The following is a 15,829-nucleotide window of genomic DNA, read 5'->3' as shown; positions in this document are numbered from 1 at the left end:
GGGAGAAGAGAGCGCGAGAGAGGGTGAGTGTGTGTGAGTGCATGGGAGGGTGCTGAATATTCCAAGCCCTGGGACCACAGCGGCAGCTCCGCTGAAAACTGCATCCAGCCAGTCCTCTGGACTTCAGGAGCTGGGACAGGGCGCAGGGCATCAGCAGCCACCAGCTGGACCTGGGAAATAGGAATTCTTCTGCCTCCACTTCAGGGTTGTAGCAGCTTGGTGCTAAATTGCTGTTTCAAAAATGCGGAGGATCTAATGTGCTGAGGAAAACGGCCACAGAAGGAAGAGGAGGAAAAGGGGGAAAAAGGGGGATATTTTGTGGATGCTCTACTTTTCTTGGAAATGCAAAAGATTATGCATATATCTGCCCTCCTTTCTCCTGTTTTATGGGGACTAATTTTTGGTGTCTCTTCTAACAGCATACAGATAGGTAGGTATCCTTTGTGCTCTGCTTTTGAATTGTGCATAATTTGGTAGTAATCTTTGTTCACAGTGAACAAATTAATTCATGTCATGTAGACTTATGTCATACCTTGACTGCATTCCAGATTTAAACTGCCTAGAATATACATGTTTTTTTTCTTAGGATGAAGCAAAGGGAAAAGACGATGCCTTGATACAATAGAGGGGGGGGGGATCTCATTTCTGCCCTCCAGGTTTTATTAATTCTGCCTTAACATTTTCCCGTTTGCTCAGATTCTCTAGGGGTCTGAATGCAAAGCTCGTGATGAGGAGGAAAGGCAAATGTTTCTGGCCACCTACCTTGCCCTCAGACTCTGTGCCTTGACCCCTTGGTTACTATTTGGATGTTTGAGCCCCAGCTACCAGAGCCCTCTCAAGTGCTTGTGCCGCTTATTAGCGTGAATAAGAGACTCCTGGGCTGTGGGGCACCAGCGGGCTCCTCTCCTTTTCCTCCCGGGCACTGACACGATTCCCCTGCTTGGTGTTTGTTCTTTGCAGGGGGGCTCTTTCCCAGGGGCGCAGATCAAGAATACAGTGCATTTCGGGTAGGGATGGTTCAGTTTTCCACTTCGGAGTTCAGACTAACACCGCACATCGACAATTTGGAGGTAGCAAACAGCTTCGCAGTCACCAATGCTTGTAAGTAATGAATATTCATGCCTTTCAGGCGCCGCACGCGGAAAGCCAGCGAGTGTGAGTGCGGGGTGGTGTGTGCGTCTTTCAGTGTGTGGGTGTGAGTGACGGCACACGCGCGTGCGTGTGACAGCGGAGGGGGAGAAAGGGGCTGCACTCTCGGGGACCCCCGCTGGTGGTGGTGGGGGGGCGGGTTGAGGAGGGAGCGAAAGGAATTGAAGAGTGTGCGCACTGGAGAGGTGGGGTGGGAGTTGGAGCCGGGGGGCTTCCTTAGGTTCAGGGGTTTCTAGCTTATACCGACTGCTTCTCCCTGCCCCTTCCTTCCCCACCTTGCGCGCCTGGTGGCACCCTGCCCCCAGAGAACACGTTGTTCCCCAGGGCGCGCCGTCGGGCTTTGGGGTAGATCCCACCGGGGACTGCCGGAGCCCAGGCGGCTGCAGCCCTCGCCTGCGGCCCTGGTGTGGATCTGCGGGCCAGGGTTCACGCTACAGACGCCGTGAGCCCGGTGTGATCCGCCTCGGACAGGACTAGTTGTGAAATGGTTCCGGAGTTGGGCTCGGGTCTGTTACATAACGCCCCCCGGAGGGGCGCGGGGCGGTGCGCGGAGAGGCTGGCGCAGGCCCGGGGGCTCCCCAGCCCAGCACCGTGGAGCGGGAGCGTGTCCGTTTCTCGCCGCTCCGCGGGGCTTCAGCTTTCCATTGAAGGGGGAATTCCGCCCGGTAAGCCGCGGCCAGCTCGCCGGCCGGGTGCGCTTTGTTCTCAGGTAGCCTGGCGCCGGCAAGCGCAGCGAGAGGAAGAGGACCTGAACGCAGTTAGATCCGGCTGAGTTTGAAAAGCTGGAGAAGTCTCTCTGATCAGCCATTTTAGTGTGTGCAGTTAGTTATCCATATTAGCCCTCTCACTCCGCGCGGTGCTGTGGGCCACGCGATGAAGCTCTCTCAAGGCTATAAAGTGATGGAATCCAAGCAATTAGGTCTCTACCGGGTTCAATGGAGAGGCTCGGCGGCCCTAATCCCGGAGCTCCAACCCCCGCGCCCGCGTGGGCTGTGCGGCGCGGCCACTGTACCTTCCTGCCCTTTTCCCAGCAGCTGCCATCATTTCCTGCCGAATGGGCTGCGCTGATTCTTCCCCGATTTGATGTTTGCAGTTTGTATTTCATAGTTCACAATTTGGAGGGGGCTTTGCAGATGGCGCACCTCCCATTTTGGCTACAGTGTGAAGGAGCTAGTGGAAAATTACCGCAGAAAAAAGCCCAACTGCTCTCTTCCCACAGTAGGCAAACAACTGGTGCCATCCCACTTCCTCATATTAAGTCTTAATCATATATTCGATGGGTTAGCTGGATTATCATATCAGGAACATTATCGACTCATTTTGAAACCGCTGTCACCCGGATGATTAAAGATATGAAACAATTTTCCTTGACCATTAGAACAAGATCATTATGATACTCCTATTAGATTAGATGCCTGTGATTAAATTGTTTATAAAGACCCTATTTAAGAAGGTTTCAATGCTACAAGTTTTCTTCAAACGTTGATACTAAGTGAGAAAAGAAACAGGGGGAGGGGGCATGGGAAGGAGGGGTAAGGAAGGAGAAAGATAGAGACTCTTCAAGTGAATTTGCAGCTTCAAAAAAACCTCCATAAAAATATAAGACTTATCTTGGAGAAAATCTCTCTCTCTCTCTCTCTTACTATATATACATGTGTGTATATATAGTTTAATTTTTGAAGGTTTTTATACTTGACCTATTTACCTACCAGATTTGGATTATTCATTTGATTTGATATTAAGTTCCCAGGTTTTTTCCCCATGAATTATGACTGACATACAACTGTGCTAAGTACCTAACTGCATTTCATTATATACTAGTGTGAAAATGCTTTGAAAGTAATGAACCTACTGGAAGTATGTAGTTTTTTAAAATGAGGTGAAAGTAATTGAAAACTCTACTCTTTGAAAATGGTCAATGATTGAGAAGTTCACTCATTGGTGAAAATAGTAAGAGGGCCTGACTGAGATATAATGGGTGTGGGTCCACTGAACAAAATGAAAATTCCTTGACTCCAACAAATGCCGGATCACTGTATTGGAGCTTTGTAAAGATTAAAGGTTATGGTTAGTTTAGGTTAGTTAACTAATTTAGGTCTTCAGTCTCAATATTTTTAAATAGATTTGTTTTTTAATATAAATTTTATTGAAATAGAATATGCAGACAGGAAATGTAAATGTATTAAACACATATATAACTCAAAGAACTTCCACAGAATGATACATCCATATAATAAGGACATGGATTTCATTTACACACGCACAATTTGTTTGACTACAGTCCTGAGAAAAATAAATGAAAGTGACATCTTCATTTTGCACACATTTGTTTTGTTTTGCTCAGAAAATGAAGCTGAAATTAAAATGTACGTGTCTCCAGATCCCCAAATTACTCCTCCATGGATTATTACTCTAGGACACTAAAACAAATGGTGGGGAGGAACTGAATGCATTTTCAAGGTTCCCTCATGGGACTTGAGAATGATGGCATTTGCAACATCCATGTCCTAAGTATCTTACTGATTGCTGAAGAGAACTACTGAGGCACTATTATAGAAGAGAGCTCATTGGCTAGAATTTTCTGGAGTTGACACTGACTCATTGACTAGGCGAATCATTTAACATTTGCGTGGCTCAGTTTCTTTATTCATTTAGGAATTTCAAATTCTGGAGATTGTAAAATGTTTGTATCCTTTTTTTTGCATAAGGCAACAAAAAATGTAAAAATAGTTTAACTCTTTTCAGAGAAAAAGATGCTTATATAAAACTATAATTACAAAGTCAGCAATCAAGAAATGAATGGAAATCTCTAATATCAAATGTGTCCAAATGAGTCTTAATCATTTACATCCTGCTCAAGATTTTTCTCCAGTGCTTAGCTTTGTTTTCTTGCCTTTTTAGTCAGGGGAGTCCACGTTTCTGTGTGGAAGCAGCAGCATCAAATATGTTGACAGCTAAAACCAAAATGACTTTCTCTCATTTCTCCCAGAAATCGAAGGAAGTCTACTCTCAAACTCCATTATTAAATATATGTCATCAATAAGTGTTCAGAAAGTAGGTTGTTCTTCTAGTTAAACCATACAAATTGCACAGGATTAAGTTTACATATTAAGAAAGTGGCGTTTCATACTTGAATGATTTCAAAGTACAAAAGACATTAGTTTGCTAATTTAATTTTATTTCTGAGATGGAGGAACTTATTTGGAATTGCTAAGGTTGACAACCACTTAAGGATCCAGCAAGAGCTACTGAGTGGGTGAAGGTTATGCAAATGAAATGAAGTCATTATATTCTGAAGTGGGTAAAATGACTGTGCATGGCACTGAACTCCCACACCCTTCTTTCACAGTCACAGCAGGATAATGCAAGAACCTATTTGTTCCCATTTGTTTCCATGGGTACCTGAGGAAATAAAGACAGATTCCAATTTCTTTTTTCTCTCTCTCTCCCTTCCTGTCCCCCCCTTCGCCCCCACCTGCCTCTCCTTCCCCCCTTTCCTGTCATCCTCCTTCCTTCCTTCGTAGGTACAGATAATAGGTTTTCAGTCTTTTTCCCTGAAGGCTGTTCAAACAAAAACATTCATTATGAGAATATGCAAACCATAAAATTAGAGAAAAAAGAGACTAGCTTTTGAGCATGATTGTTCAACAGTTGAAACCACAGTGATGGGCCTCAAGAATTTCTTTCTCCCCACTCCCTCCCATTTTTATTGAATGCCCTCTAGTTGTCAGAGACTAAATGAATGTTTTTCTTATATTAATTCATTTTTTTTTCAACCTTTCTCCTCCATGTCCTTTTGAATAGTTTTCCAAGAGTTCCAGGCCTGTGCACTGGCCACTGTGGTCTTGTCTAAGAACGTTAGTATGAGGATGTGAAGATGGTCTAGTAGTTCTTACACAAAAGCAGTTTATTGCAGTAATTCAGAATTGTCGTGAAAACAATAACTTTGATATTGCATATGTATTTATACCACATAGTATATATTGTTAATAAAATCAACAGCAGATTTTAGAAAACATCTAAATACTATTGTATTCTAAAACAATTTAATAAATGTTAATGTTGTTGTCATTACTAAATCGTGTTTAAAATAAAACTGTCTAAATGGGCTGTAAACATGAATGTTTGGTCCCATAGGATTTTGGAATTTAAAATAAGTATTAGATTTCTTGCTCAAATCTTTCTATTTATTTCATGAGTAACTTTGACAAATAGCTATTCATCTATTTAATAATAATTTAATAATTTTATATTTCAATCCCATAAAAACAAATCATAAAACATTACATTTTAAAGAAATAGATAAAAATCTACTTTTTCTCTAAGCCAGCAGATGGAGATGTTGGAGAAAATATTGTTCTTTCATAAAACTGTTGCGCACACTGAATACCTTTTGAAACGTTGCAAAAAATTTATTTAGGAAAACAATAAAAATATACGTAAATGGCACCTACTTTGAAAAAAAATCATTTAAAATGCTGTTTGAAAGATAATTCCTGATGCCTTTTAACAACAAAGTGCATTCAATTTTATTTTTTAAATGGATTATTTTAAATATTTTTGTAAACTTGAGTTATAAAGCCATTCAGAAATAGCACTGATTGTAAATCCTCTTGGAAGAGAGAGCATTCTAAAATAATATGATTTTAGCTCTTTAGCCTTGATTCTCCAGATAATCATTTAAAAGGTGTATTTCTTATCATTGGGTTTTGGTCATGAATCTCTGAGATTGTGTATCTGTGTTCATCTAATTAATTAATGTCTCTTAAGCCTTTATTACACTTTTTATCAGTGCAACTTCGTGTGTGTTGTATACATACAAAAATGTAATATGTGCATATGTATACTTATAATTATAGAATGTACGTAGTTATAGATTGGCTGGGTTATCATGTTTTGCCATTTTTGTTGAGGTAATTACTAAAACCTGGAGTTACCGACTTAAAGATATGCAAAATTTGATAAAAACCAGAATCACCTTGGATTCTTTTAAGCAACGATAAGCATTCATGGTGTGAAGAAAACCATGAACACATGTACCAGTACACAATACCTTACAACGCAGTGGTGTAAATATTCAGTCATATTCAATTAGAGGTTACGAAGAAAGAACTCTTTGTATGGAAGAATAATTAATTTTCATTAGATTTTTTGGGGTAAATGTTCATATTTCACTTACCACAAGAGAATTTTAAGAAAATAATAGATTATACTAAACAGAAATCAAAGAATGGTGTTGGTTGAAATATTCTATTTTAGGAAAAGAGAAACTGAATAAAAATTACTGTATGAAACTATAGAACCTTAATGTTAAGAATTTATTCCTATGCTATTCCTTTTTGAGGTATTGTAGGCTTTACCCTGCTGACTGGAAGTATAGAGCATTTCCATTTCATATCAAGCCTTTAAAGTGATAGGGTCATGCACTGTGACATTATGCTGACATGGATGCTGATTCATGCCCAAATCTTAGATCTTCTTGTAATCTCTTCCAATGACACTTCACAAATTGTAAAACTTCCCACAGCCCTGAAAATTTTAAGAAAGGCTCAAAAAGAGCAGTTGCTTCCTAATTATTTTAGAATGTTTTACTGAATAATTGAGTTTTCAAAGAGTTTGCATTTGTTCCCTTCCTCTTCCTCCTTCTTTTCTGCTTAAAAAAACAACTGATAGAAGTGTCTAATCTGCACAGAAAATGCTATTATAGGAAATGAAATCTGAATGGATATACAGAACTATGTTTTTTGTGTGTTTTCTTAAGGGAGCAAAGGGTACATTTCACAGAGGGTACATATCAGATTTAAACATTTTATTGGGATGTTAATGCTACTGATTGATTTATTTTCCTTTATTTTTTAACTGGATTCTACAGAAGATACTCTATCATTAAAATATTAGCTTTTTTGTTTTGACAATTTTTAGTCAAAATTTCCGAGGTTTTCTCCAATGATCTGAATAACAAAGTGACAAACCAGTTATATGACTATGTTTCTTCAATACAAAATGAAAATTAGTTGTTGAATTCAAAGTTAAAATTTCAAAATCACCCACAATTAAAAAAATTTCAAACATCAAAATGTTTTCAGAGAAGATTTTACTAATTTGGATGAAAAATAAATGTGGTTCTTACATTGGTGTTGATTAGGAGTCTACCTCTGTTATTTTTCAGTATTATTCAATTTAAACTATTTTGTCATTTTTTTTATCATTTTAATTTATAGAATGAACACGTTTTAAAGTTTACTTGGAGAATAAAAAATGTGACATTCTTGAAGGCAGGTTCATGCCATTGTTGTCTATGTAGCTTTCACAAACCCTAGCACAGTGCTTTGAGGCCTATAATGATTATCTATCTCTTAAAGTCATTACATATTATATATTTTTGCATTATAAAATTATACTTTTTAAAGTCAAAGTTTTGCTTTTGCTCTACATTTGGATTTAAAAAAAAAACTATTTGATATCTGATTTAAATCTATTTAGAGGAAAGTGTAATATGTTTTACATTTTCCTCTAAAAGTTAGATATGTTCAAAGTTATTATTTACTTATCCCTAAAGCTACATTGCTATATGTTAAAAATGATTTGCTTAAAATATGTACAATATACATTTTTAGAGGATTTACAAATGTTATTAGGATGATGCAAAAGCCATGTTGCAAGTGATTAGAATACAAGAATCCATTATAAGGGACCAGACAGTTTTGGGTGTATTCAGCTTCCATTTTAGTTTTGCATTTTCCTCAAAATGTGACTATAAATATTTTTGAATGGCAACAAAATTGTCATAGTCTACCCCCCTCACCTGCACACACATACCTCAGGGTATTATATATCATGATTTCCCTTGTTAATTATTTTAGTGAAAATTTTAAAGTACCAAATTATAATATATTTTATAGTGAATGTCTTTGAGAATTTTATGGACACAGTTTCTTGACACAAGCCAATTCTTCTAATATTTGCATTAATATGTGTGATTTTTGATATGCATGGCTTTTTTTTCTATTTTTGTTCAAGCAGTCTATCTTTAGGATTTGTTTTCTATTTACTTCGTTTTGTCTTATTTTTTAAAAAATATTTTTATTGATTACAGAGGGGGAGGGAGAGAGAGATAAAAACATCAATGATGAGATAGAATCATTGATCTGCTGCCTCCTGCACACCCCTTACTGGGGATCAAGCCTGCAACCCAGGCATGTGCCTTTGACCAGAATCGAACCAGGGACCTTTTAGTCCGCAGGCTGGCACTCTATCCCCTAAGCCAAACCAGCTAGGGCAGTTTTGTCCTATTTTATTCTATTGATAAATTTGCTTCAGCAAAAGCCCTAATTTGTTATTATAGTTTTATTTTTATCCATTAATTAACATATCATAGAAAAATTATCCAGTATGCTTACTACTAATTTGTAATATAACATTAATTTAAAATTTAGAATCTTTACCCTTATAAGAGTCTTCAGTTGAATAGAACAAATATGTTTGGGAGATATGGGAGTCATTACAGTAAGGGAATTTATGAGTGGACAGTTTCTTAGATTGTTTTAATTTTCATATGTCTTCAGGTTTCTCAAATAATTAACATATCTACCTCTCACAGTTTTACTATTTAGATTTGTTCTTCAGAATTTTACTTTATAGTTTTATGTAGTTTATTTATAGGTATGCTAATTCACATTTTTTCCTGATTATTTCAGTATTTAAAATATAAATACAAACCAGTTTGAATTGAGCAATGCCTAAGATTTAGTTTGTCTTTGAACAGGGCATCCTATGTTTACAGAGCTTATTTATCCTTCATGTAAAGTTAATTGCAAACTATAAATTCTATGATATTCACTTATTTTATGGTCCCCTGATTTCTTTCACTCTGATTGAATTTCAGTGAACCTCAGAAGGTGCCCCTTTGATGCAAATATTTTTAGTCTAATCTGTCTAAATGGCCAGTTATACTGATGGAAATGATAGAAATATGTGTATATAAACTGAGTATACTCTGTGCTTATTTTAAAAATATAGTGAAGTATTATCTGATTCTTCCTCCCTATGACAAAATATGGCCTTACTCAGTCGTTTCTAACTTCAGTATGAATTTAATTGAAACTCAAGTTATATAATTTGCTATAAGAAAAGGTTTTCTTATTCCATAAAACTTTTGCAGCTGATATTAAGGCTTTGCATTAAAATACTATTGTTTCAGATTTAGTATTCTTTTTACAGTTTCTCTAGCATTAGTGTTCAGTCTATTGCAGTAAGAATATGTCAGCAATTGAATTATATATTTTTAAATTTCTGTGCAAGAATAAAAGGATAGAACAAGCATTTCAAAATTAATATTTTCAGCCCTAGCCAGTTTTGCTCAGTGGATAGAACGCTGACCTGCGGACTGAAGGGTCCCAGGTTCAATTCTGGTCAAGGGCATATGCGGGCTCGATCCCCAATGATCCCCGGTGGGGAGAGTGGTGGGGAGTGTATAGGAGGTGATCACAGTGGGGGATGTGCAGGAAGCAGCTAATCAGCGATTCTCTCTCATCACTGATGTTTCTGTCTCCCTTCCTCTCTGAAATCAATAAAAAATAAATTAAAAAAAACAAAATAAGTATTTTCAGGTCAAATAAAAAAATTTCTATTGCAGATTGAAATTGTCAGATTTCTTGAAGTGTGGGAAGGGGGCCATGGCTGCAGGAAATCTCCAAGAGGCAGGATAACTTAGTGTACTGTTACAAAGAACTGTTTGATAAGTGCTGATAAATGAGGTTTACCAGTAGAACACAAAAATATTTAACTTTTAGTCTTATGTTATCTGGTGGTAATATATTCTATTTCTTCACAGCTGAATAATATTTTTAACAATCCTAGATATATTTAAAATATATTAGCGGGTCTTAGAAGAATATTTAACAAAATTAATGATAACTTTTGAACAATATGTAATTTTTGTCATTAATTATTAAAAATTATTAAAGGATAATTTGAGACTGAAATGATTTGAGACAGTGAACACTTTCAACCTGAAGAATCAGGACTATAAGGTATAGGGTAATCAGTTTCATCAATATATTTGAAAAAATTATCATATACATTTTAGTAGTTTATATTTGGAACATTTTAGACACACTCCTTAAGGGCTTCATATAAGCTATTTATGTGAATTACATCTATTTAAAGGGACTGTTTTGAATGATCTACCACAGAAATAGCTCCTACAATTCTAAAGTGGAAAGGGCTTATCTTTAGAAAAAACACAAAAATAAAAACAAAATCTCATTACAAGGCTTTTGCAAAGAAATTCTGAAAGTGACCATCTCCAGGGGTATTGGGAAGGATGTATGTTTCACTATTTTTTTAAAAGATACATTTCAACTTACGTCATTATTTTTCTTTATTCCTGTCTTGTGTTTTTGAGGAATAAAATATTTCTTGTTTTTAGTTTTTGTATGAAATGGAGTTATTGAGCTCTATAATTCCCAAGCACTTTAAAAAAATTTATAGCTTTATCTGTTTTACTAGCTCACAGTGTTATTTCTAATTTACATTTGGAGAGGAACTTTTAGGAACACAGGCAATAATTTAGAGGATTTATTGAGAAGCTTTATAGTTTTAGTTATTTGATGTGAAGGACCGTAAATCCTTATCTTCATATCTCAGAACACAGACAACTCAAGGATTGTCATCTTAATGGTAAAGGCACAAATATTTTGTCCATGAAAATATAAAACCTTGATCCATGCAGTTTATAGCTCTGATGTCTTGGGAGACAGAATAGCATTGATTAAGAGTCTATACTTGGAACTGAATTCTAGTCCTAGTATTAAATGTGGGCATTGGATAAGGTGCTTAATCTAAGTGGTTAGTTGTCATCTTTGTAAAAGGGAATCAAGTGTGATAGGATTGTTTCGAAGCTACACAGTAGCCAGGAAACACTATGTACTATGGTTGGCCAATCTAAGTGCACAAAAAAATAGTGAAATTTTATTATTACTTCTTGTGTTAGGAACTTTGGATAGTTTTGACAAGCACTTGGGAGAAGAGGCAGAGAACAACAGAAAATGCATTTTTAGTTTCTTGCTGGAATCTTTTCTACTGTTTCTATACCAGTATAGCATATATGACAAAGAAGAGACTAATGCAATAAACCACATAAGCCACTTAAAATTATGTGTAGTGCCCTTAAGTATGAGAATGATCTTTTTTATTTGTTTATGTTAAAATGTATAGTAAAGTCATTGTTTCTAGGTCACTTATAAAAAAAAAGATATTGATGGAAGATGAAAGTCATTGTGTGATATACTGATGTAGAATATATTGTTGAAAAACAGGGTGGCCAAATGAGAAAGTAGTGATATTAACAGTAATGTGAATTATAGTGCTTCCAAAAATATTTTGTTAAGTTTTGAATCAGATTTAGAGATGTTTTGCAGCTATTTTGCCCAGGTTTTTGTTTTTCTTTTAAACTATTCATGATTTCAGTTCATAATTTTAAAGAATACATATATTCTTGCCCTGGCTGGCTGGCTCAGTTGATTGGAGCATTGTCTTGTACACCAAAAGGAGGCAAGTTCAACTCCCAGTCAGGACATATACCCACCTTGTGGGTTCCCAGGTCAGGGCATGTACTGGAGGCAACCGATGGATGTTTCTCTCTCACATTGATGTTTCTCTCTCTCTCCCTTCCTCTCTCTCTAACAATAAATAAAAACATAACCTCTGGTGAGGATTTACAAAAATAATATATATATTCTTATATTAAAAAATTGTTTATTTTCTTCCCCCAGAACTTTTGTGCCTTACTCAGAAAGGCTTTCCCACTCTAGTTTATTTGAAAAAATACAACTGCCTGTCCTTTAATTTACTCTCCATCCTATTTTGGTTTCATGATTCAAAATGAATCTTTGATTCATCTGAATTTATTTGATATAAATACTAAAGTAGGGATACTTTAAGCTTAGTAAGTATTAAACTAAGCTTAAATTTCCTATTTAGGAAATTTGTCACCATATACTATATATCAGTGATGGCAAACCTTTTGAGCTCAGTGTGTCTGCATTTTGAAAAACCCTAACTTAACTCTGGTGCCGTGTCACATATAGAAATTTTTTGATATTTGCAACCATAGTAAAACAAAGACTTATATTTTTGATATTTATTTTATATATTTAAATGCCATTTAACAAAGAAAAATCAACCAAAAATATGAGTTCGCGTGTCACCTCTGACACACGTGTCATAGGTTCGCCATCACTGCTATATATCCTATATAATAAAAGACTAATATGCAAATTGACCGAATGGTGGAACGACCAGTCGCTATGAAGCGCACTGACCACCAGGGGGCAGACGCTCAATGCAGGAGCTGCCCCCTGGTGGTCAGTGCACTCCAACAGGGGGAGTGCCACTTAGCCAGAAGCCCTGAGCCGAGCTCATGTCTGGTGAGTGCAGTGGTGGTGGTGGGAGCCTCTCCAACCTGTGGGCCTAAGCCGTCAATTTGACATCCCTAAGGGCTCCAGACTGCGGGAGGGCACAGGCCGGGCTGAGGGACACCCTCCAACCCCCCCCCCCCCCCGCCTCTAGTATATATATGAAATCCATCTCTCCTCATTGATTTAAAATGCCATCAAATTTTTCTTCTTGAGTAAATAGTTCCTCAGGAAATGAAAAACAAATAGGGAATTTGTCCAAAATGTGAAATAAACAAGATTAAAACTCTATTACAGTAAAGAATATAAAGTTATGCAAGACACTTATTTCCTGAGCAGTGCTATTTTTATAAATTGTGCTTTTGTGTCACTGGGGTCTCAGATCAATAAATGAGGATGCCAGATTTGAACATTAACTGAGCCCAGAGGGATAAGTAAAGGATTTTGTTACGGTTTTTGGCTTGTGTCACAGCACTAATATCACTTAAGTGTACTGCTAGTTTTGCATATTTCTTAATTTATATCAAGGTTGAAGTAATGGGTTATGATTATGACTTTGCTTTTGAATAACACTTTGAAGTTAATTCAGTGTAACAATCTGTATGTGTTCACAAAAAGAATATTAAAACTAAAGACAGCAATCTGTATGAAATGAAGATAGGTAAGGGAACTCAGATACTCATGGTTTTATTAACTAATATACAATTTCATTCTTAATTTGTCTTAGAAAACAGTTTTGTGCTCTCTCTAAAGCCAAATATCAAGTTATTTATGGCATAAATATAATTTAAGCTGGAATCTATAATAATAAAAGCGTAATATACTAATTAAACTGCACATCCTTCCGGATGTCCTTCCGTCCTTCCAGACGAAGCTGGGGCTGTGAGGGAAGCCCAGGTTCCAGGTGCCTGCCTGTGGCCAGAAGGAAGGCCTACTCTTGCATGCATTTCGTGCATTGGGCCTCTAGTACTACACAAAATACTAAAACATTACTTTCATCAAGAAATACTTTCAGTTTGCCTTACAATGTATGACACATACTGTGTAGTTTTTGTCAAACATCAGAAAAATTTCTAATTCTATAACCGGTACATTTTGTGAAACTCTGAACTTAATGTGGCCCTGAAGTGAGTTTTCTAGAACCCTGTCATACCATGAGCATTAAAAGAAAGGTTTTATGAAATGTATTTAATCAAGATGATGGTTTTATGAAATGTATTTAATCAAGTTTCTGCACAACTCTAGTCGTCTGTTTGTTTTAATACATCTTTGGCTGAATACAAAAATTTTACCTACATGAAAATAAAAAATATTTGCATAAGTGGAAATACAGTGTTAATAACATTTTATGCTAACACTTTTTAAAAATTTAAATATTTTTCAAGTAGTGGCTTAGTCTCATTTCTCCCTCCACTCATAAAGGCAGAAGAAAGTGAGTAAGGAAAAACCATTTGATGCCACTCTACCTAAGATGGTACCACTAAAGGTGTGGGTTATGCAGTTAAGGTATCATAATGGAGCAGGATGAAGGTGGACTAAGGAGGCAGAATTTTCTAAAGGACTTCATGGAATACAGACCCTGTTCTCTTTCAAGGGATTGCTTCTGCTTTCTTTTTGCCATATGGACACTTGTGTTTAAACAAATATTAATATATGTCACAATATTTGTTTGGGTTTAAAACTTCAAAGTTTGCATTAGCTTTTCATTTATTTTTAATTTTCTTTGGCCAATTTAGATTTCAGAGCCTCTTTAATCACATTTATCTCCATTTTTATTTATTTCTAAGTTTTTTTTTCAAGACTTGTACATCATAATGTTTCTGAGGCAAATTTAATTCAAGATGTTTATTTAAATATTACTCCATAATTAATATAAAAATTTCTGAAGCTATCTTAGAATACTTTTCCTAATTATAAAAATAACATATTAAAGTAGCAAATTTGGAAAACACAAAATAAAATAAAAATTATCACTAATTTTACCCAAGAAATAATCACTTGTTTATATTTACTTATGTTCTTTTCAAGTGTTTTTGTACTTAATATCATATCTGAAAAATTTTTGGATGCCAATAAAGCCATTTGTAAAATTAATTTTTATAGTTTAATAATATTTATCTCCATAATTTACTTAACTATCTCCTAAGTTTATAGATTTTGTTTGAAACCTTCTTTTATCCATTCTAAAATATTACTGCAAATGGAATCCTTCTGCATATGTACTTTTCCTCATTTCTGATAAGTGAAGTATAATTTTACTATATCAAAGGCCATGAAGCATTTACTTATTTCTGATATATACTAAGGAAATTTACCAGTTTATAATTCTGTCAGCAGTCTATGAATAGTCTAATCTCACAGATTGTCAGAATCAATGCTATCATTTTTAAAGTCCTTATATAGTTGATAGCTAAAAATTCTTCTTGTTACATTTGTTTTTCAAATTTATAACCCATTTATGTTTCTTATTTCACAAATTGTTGATTACAAACTTTTGCCCAATTAACATTGCCGTTTTGGTAGTTTTCCCCATTGAATTGTATGAGTTATTTATCCATCATCATTGTGCCTGGGGATGATGGGGCTGGAGAGTTGAACATCTGGAAATTAAATGCTTCTGTAAGGACAAAGACCACGCTCCTGCAGCTTCCATTTCATTGGTTAGAACTATTCACATGTCCACATTCAGCTTCAGGGGAGTGGAGACGTATTGTCCTTGTGTCCAGCATCAGAGAACTGTATATTGGTGAATGTTAGTAATATCTTCAACAGATATGATCTCATTGCCAATAAAAACTTAATTATTTTCCTAGTTTATTGTTTTTTTTCTTTCAATTTTTAAGTATTTCTTCTAAGATGTTTGTTTTTGGAGTTTCTTCCCCCTCCAGTATGTCTGCACACGTTGAAAGGCCATGAAGCAAGTTCTAATAACATCGCCAGGATGGAAAACAACTTGCTTCCTTCTGCTTATCCTTACCTACCGCTAGTCTCTCTCCCTATCTATATCATTCTTCTGGTGATTAACACTATATTCATAACATATCTATATAATTTATTTTACATTTCTCTATTTTTATCATAATTTGTATTATATACTTGAAACCATATTTCTAATTTTAATAGTTATAGATGTCTTTTGACTGTCCACCTTATGAGTTGAAAACATTTTTGAGTCAAGAGTGAGAAAATTTAGCATTCTACTCTGTATTTTCAATTGGTCTTATGTACATATGTTTTATATATAAATTTATTATAAACATTTA

The 15,829-nt window shown here is 35.8% G+C and overlaps 1 protein-coding gene across 8 annotated transcripts in view; it reads left to right on the top strand.

Moving 5' to 3' along the window:
- Nucleotides 1–6: 6 nt before the first annotated feature.
- GRIA2 (glutamate receptor, ionotropic, AMPA 2) overlaps nt 7–15,829 on the top strand; it is a 116,856-nt gene continuing 101,033 nt past the window's right edge. For all 8 annotated transcript variants that reach the window (XM_005860535.2, XM_005860534.2, XM_014535014.1 and 5 more), the window contains exons 1-2: nt 7–430; nt 961–1,101. In XM_005860535.2, coding sequence (XP_005860597.1) covers nt 343–430; nt 961–1,101 — 229 coding nt within the window. In that variant the 5' untranslated portion in view covers nt 7–342. The remainder of the gene's footprint in view (nt 431–960; nt 1,102–15,829) is intronic.

This window comes from Myotis brandtii, unplaced genomic scaffold (assembly GCF_000412655.1).
Source record: "Myotis brandtii unplaced genomic scaffold, ASM41265v1 scaffold136, whole genome shotgun sequence".
Classification (NCBI taxonomy): domain Eukaryota; kingdom Metazoa; phylum Chordata; class Mammalia; order Chiroptera; family Vespertilionidae; genus Myotis; species Myotis brandtii.
Note: the sequence above shows the minus strand (reverse complement) of the source record. Positions and strands in the feature narration are given on the sequence as shown.